This window comes from Chanos chanos, chromosome 6 (assembly GCF_902362185.1).
Source record: "Chanos chanos chromosome 6, fChaCha1.1, whole genome shotgun sequence".
Lineage (NCBI taxonomy): Eukaryota > Metazoa > Chordata > Actinopteri > Gonorynchiformes > Chanidae > Chanos > Chanos chanos.
The window spans coordinates 1,835,001-1,837,500 of NC_044500.1; the positions used below are offsets into that span (position 1 = coordinate 1,835,001).

Consider the following 2,500-nt stretch of genomic DNA (forward strand, 5'->3'; position numbering starts at 1 on the left):
TACAGCGTGTGGTAGTGTCTATAGTTCTTTACAGTCTGTGAGTATACAGCGTGTGATAGTGTTTATACTGCTTTACAGTCTGTGAGTATACAACGTGTGGTAGTGTTTATACTGCTTTACAGTCTGTGAGTATACAACGTGTGGTAGTGTTTATACTGCTTTACAGTCTGTGAGTATACAGCGTGTGGTAGTGTTTATAGTTGTTGGTTTATATTGTGGGGGATACTGATCCATTTGTAATCCACTCTCTTATTTTCCCTCAACATTCGTACGTTTGTATCTGGTCTAACACTGGTGGTGGCACTTGTACAGACAGACAGCTCCATAATGGATAAATACTTAGTTTGTATTCTGTAGTCTTGGAAGTTGCTTTGAATAAAGTGATCTGCTAGATGTAAATATAAATGATGTGTTTCTGTAAAGTGTAGTGTTGTCCTAATAAGCCAGCAGACAGTACCGCTCTGATTCAGGACAAGGTAGCAGTATCACCCCTCATTCTGCCAACCCACCAAAACCCGAGACCCAACAGCTTTTCACAGCAGCTCTGCTGGTTCTGAGCATTAACCCACACATGCATCCCATGCGGGTCAGAGACGGGTCTGAGGTTCCCTGATTTCAGACTTTTATTTCACTGAATTACCATCCGGTGGAAAGATTTCAAGAGCAGGTTTCTTTGGACCAATGGACGTGATTCAGGAATATTTAAGTGTGTGAGTGAGTGTGTGCTACTCACCAAGTGGATCTCCAAGCATCTCAGCAAGCAGTCGATGGTCAATGTTCTGGTAGGTGATTCCCACCACATGACAAATAACTATAGGGGAGAGAGAGTAGTTAATGGAACCACTGATATAAACATATGACTCTTAAACCGTAACACCCCCAGTGAGTTCATCTCATCAAATTCATCCAAAATGACATCAGCGCTTAAACGGATGTAATCTCTCAGAGTCTCTGTTTGACAGACAGGAGCATGAGAACTTGTCCAGACATGTAACTGCCATGAGGTAATACATTTAACAAACCGTCACTCACATTTCCGTACGGAGTCCTCGAACCCCGTGATTCCATCAATGAGCTCCCTGTTTTCCTCTAGACTAGCCTGGAACAACACACACACGCACGCGCACACACATATATATATATACATACACATACACACATATATATACACATACACACACACACAGTGAGTCAAGTAATCAATAGAAAATAGCAAATCATCCACTGGATTAAACTAAAGGTAGCCATAATAACACAAGGATCAGAAAGGCAGACAACAGAGAGAGAGAGAGAGAGAGAGAGAGAGAGAGAGAGAAAGGGGGGGGGAGAGAGAGATAGAGTGGGGGGGGGGAGAACGGGAGAGAGAGAGGGGGAGAAAGAGAGAGGGGGAGAAAGAGATAGAGAGGGGGAGAAAGAGAGAGAGAGGTGGAGAGAGAGAGAGGGGGGGGGGGGAGAGAGAGAGAGAGAGGCGGAGAGAGAGAGAGAGGGGGGGGGGGAAGAGAGAGAGAGGGGGAGAAAGAGGGGGAGAAAGAGAGAGGGGGGGGGGGAGAGAGACAGCTTAAGACAGACAGAGTTAAACGAGAGAGTAGAGGGAGCACAGACTCTTGCTAAGACAGCTGGAGAAAGAGAGAATTTACCCAGAATGCCTGGAAGTGGCAGGTCTCCAGCAGGTTGCCCAGGTACAGAATCTGCCTTATGGGGCGTTCCTCCTGCTGCGACACTGCAGTCAAGGAAATGAGCCCCCCCCAACTTAAAAATCAAAAAAGAAAGAGAACCCCATCCCAAGGCCACGATCGAGACATCACAGTTTTGACAACTCATGCAACATCCACAATTGCATATCACAAGTTTCAGACAAAACGAATCTGAGGGGCTAGGGTTATGGGGAGGACTCAACGGACGCGTCATTTTCTTTTCCATATACACGTATGGATTCAGATCACGTCACCTCCTCAAGGCCTTAATAGAGGGCTTACTTTGAAGTTTACATATTTCAATATTTTTTCATGAATCGCCACCAATGAACATTTACGTGCTCACGACAGGTACACGGCATTGCAGCTGAGATTAGTGCCGGAAGGATACGTGTGTTTGATCGATCATACATTTGCAGAGAGTGAAGTCTGTGTGTGGCAGGTTGGTCAATGCCTTCAAGAGAATCTGAGATGTAACTGAAGTCTGGAAGTACGCTGGGTTGAACTGGTACCTTAATAAACACAGAAAAACAAAAACCAACAACATAACAAAAACACGGTAACTCAGTGTCAATGTGCGTCATTGTAGATGGAAGAGAACGAAGCTTTTAGTGCACTGAATTACTTGTTCGGTTTAAAAAATAAATTAATTAATTAACAAGATAAAATTGCAACTCACAGTTTGAGAACAGCAAGATTTGCTTCCAAATCATACGCGTTTTCTCTTGCCTGTGTTTCTACATAGCGCTCCAGTGTGGCAAGATTCTCCGGATTATACCTGATTTAGAAAGAAATTATTCAGTCAA

General features: G+C 44.2%; 1 protein-coding gene across 3 annotated transcripts in view; it reads right to left on the reverse strand.

The window, feature by feature from the left end:
* eif3k (eukaryotic translation initiation factor 3, subunit K) overlaps positions 1–2,500 on the reverse strand; it is a 7,203-nt gene that overhangs the window by 4,420 nt on the left and 283 nt on the right. Inside the window, exons 2-6 of one of the 3 annotated variants that reach the window (XM_030776530.1) lie at positions 2,374–2,472; positions 2,086–2,206; positions 1,638–1,712; positions 1,033–1,099; positions 734–811 (exon numbers count right to left, since the gene is read on the reverse strand). In XM_030776530.1, the coding sequence (XP_030632390.1) occupies positions 734–811; positions 1,033–1,099; positions 1,638–1,712; positions 2,086–2,206; positions 2,374–2,472 (440 nt within the window). Of the gene's footprint in view, positions 1–733; positions 812–1,032; positions 1,100–1,637; positions 1,716–2,085; positions 2,207–2,373; positions 2,473–2,500 lie in introns of all 3 variants that reach the window. The other 2 variants (XM_030776529.1, XM_030776531.1) reach the window with 2 other exon arrangements.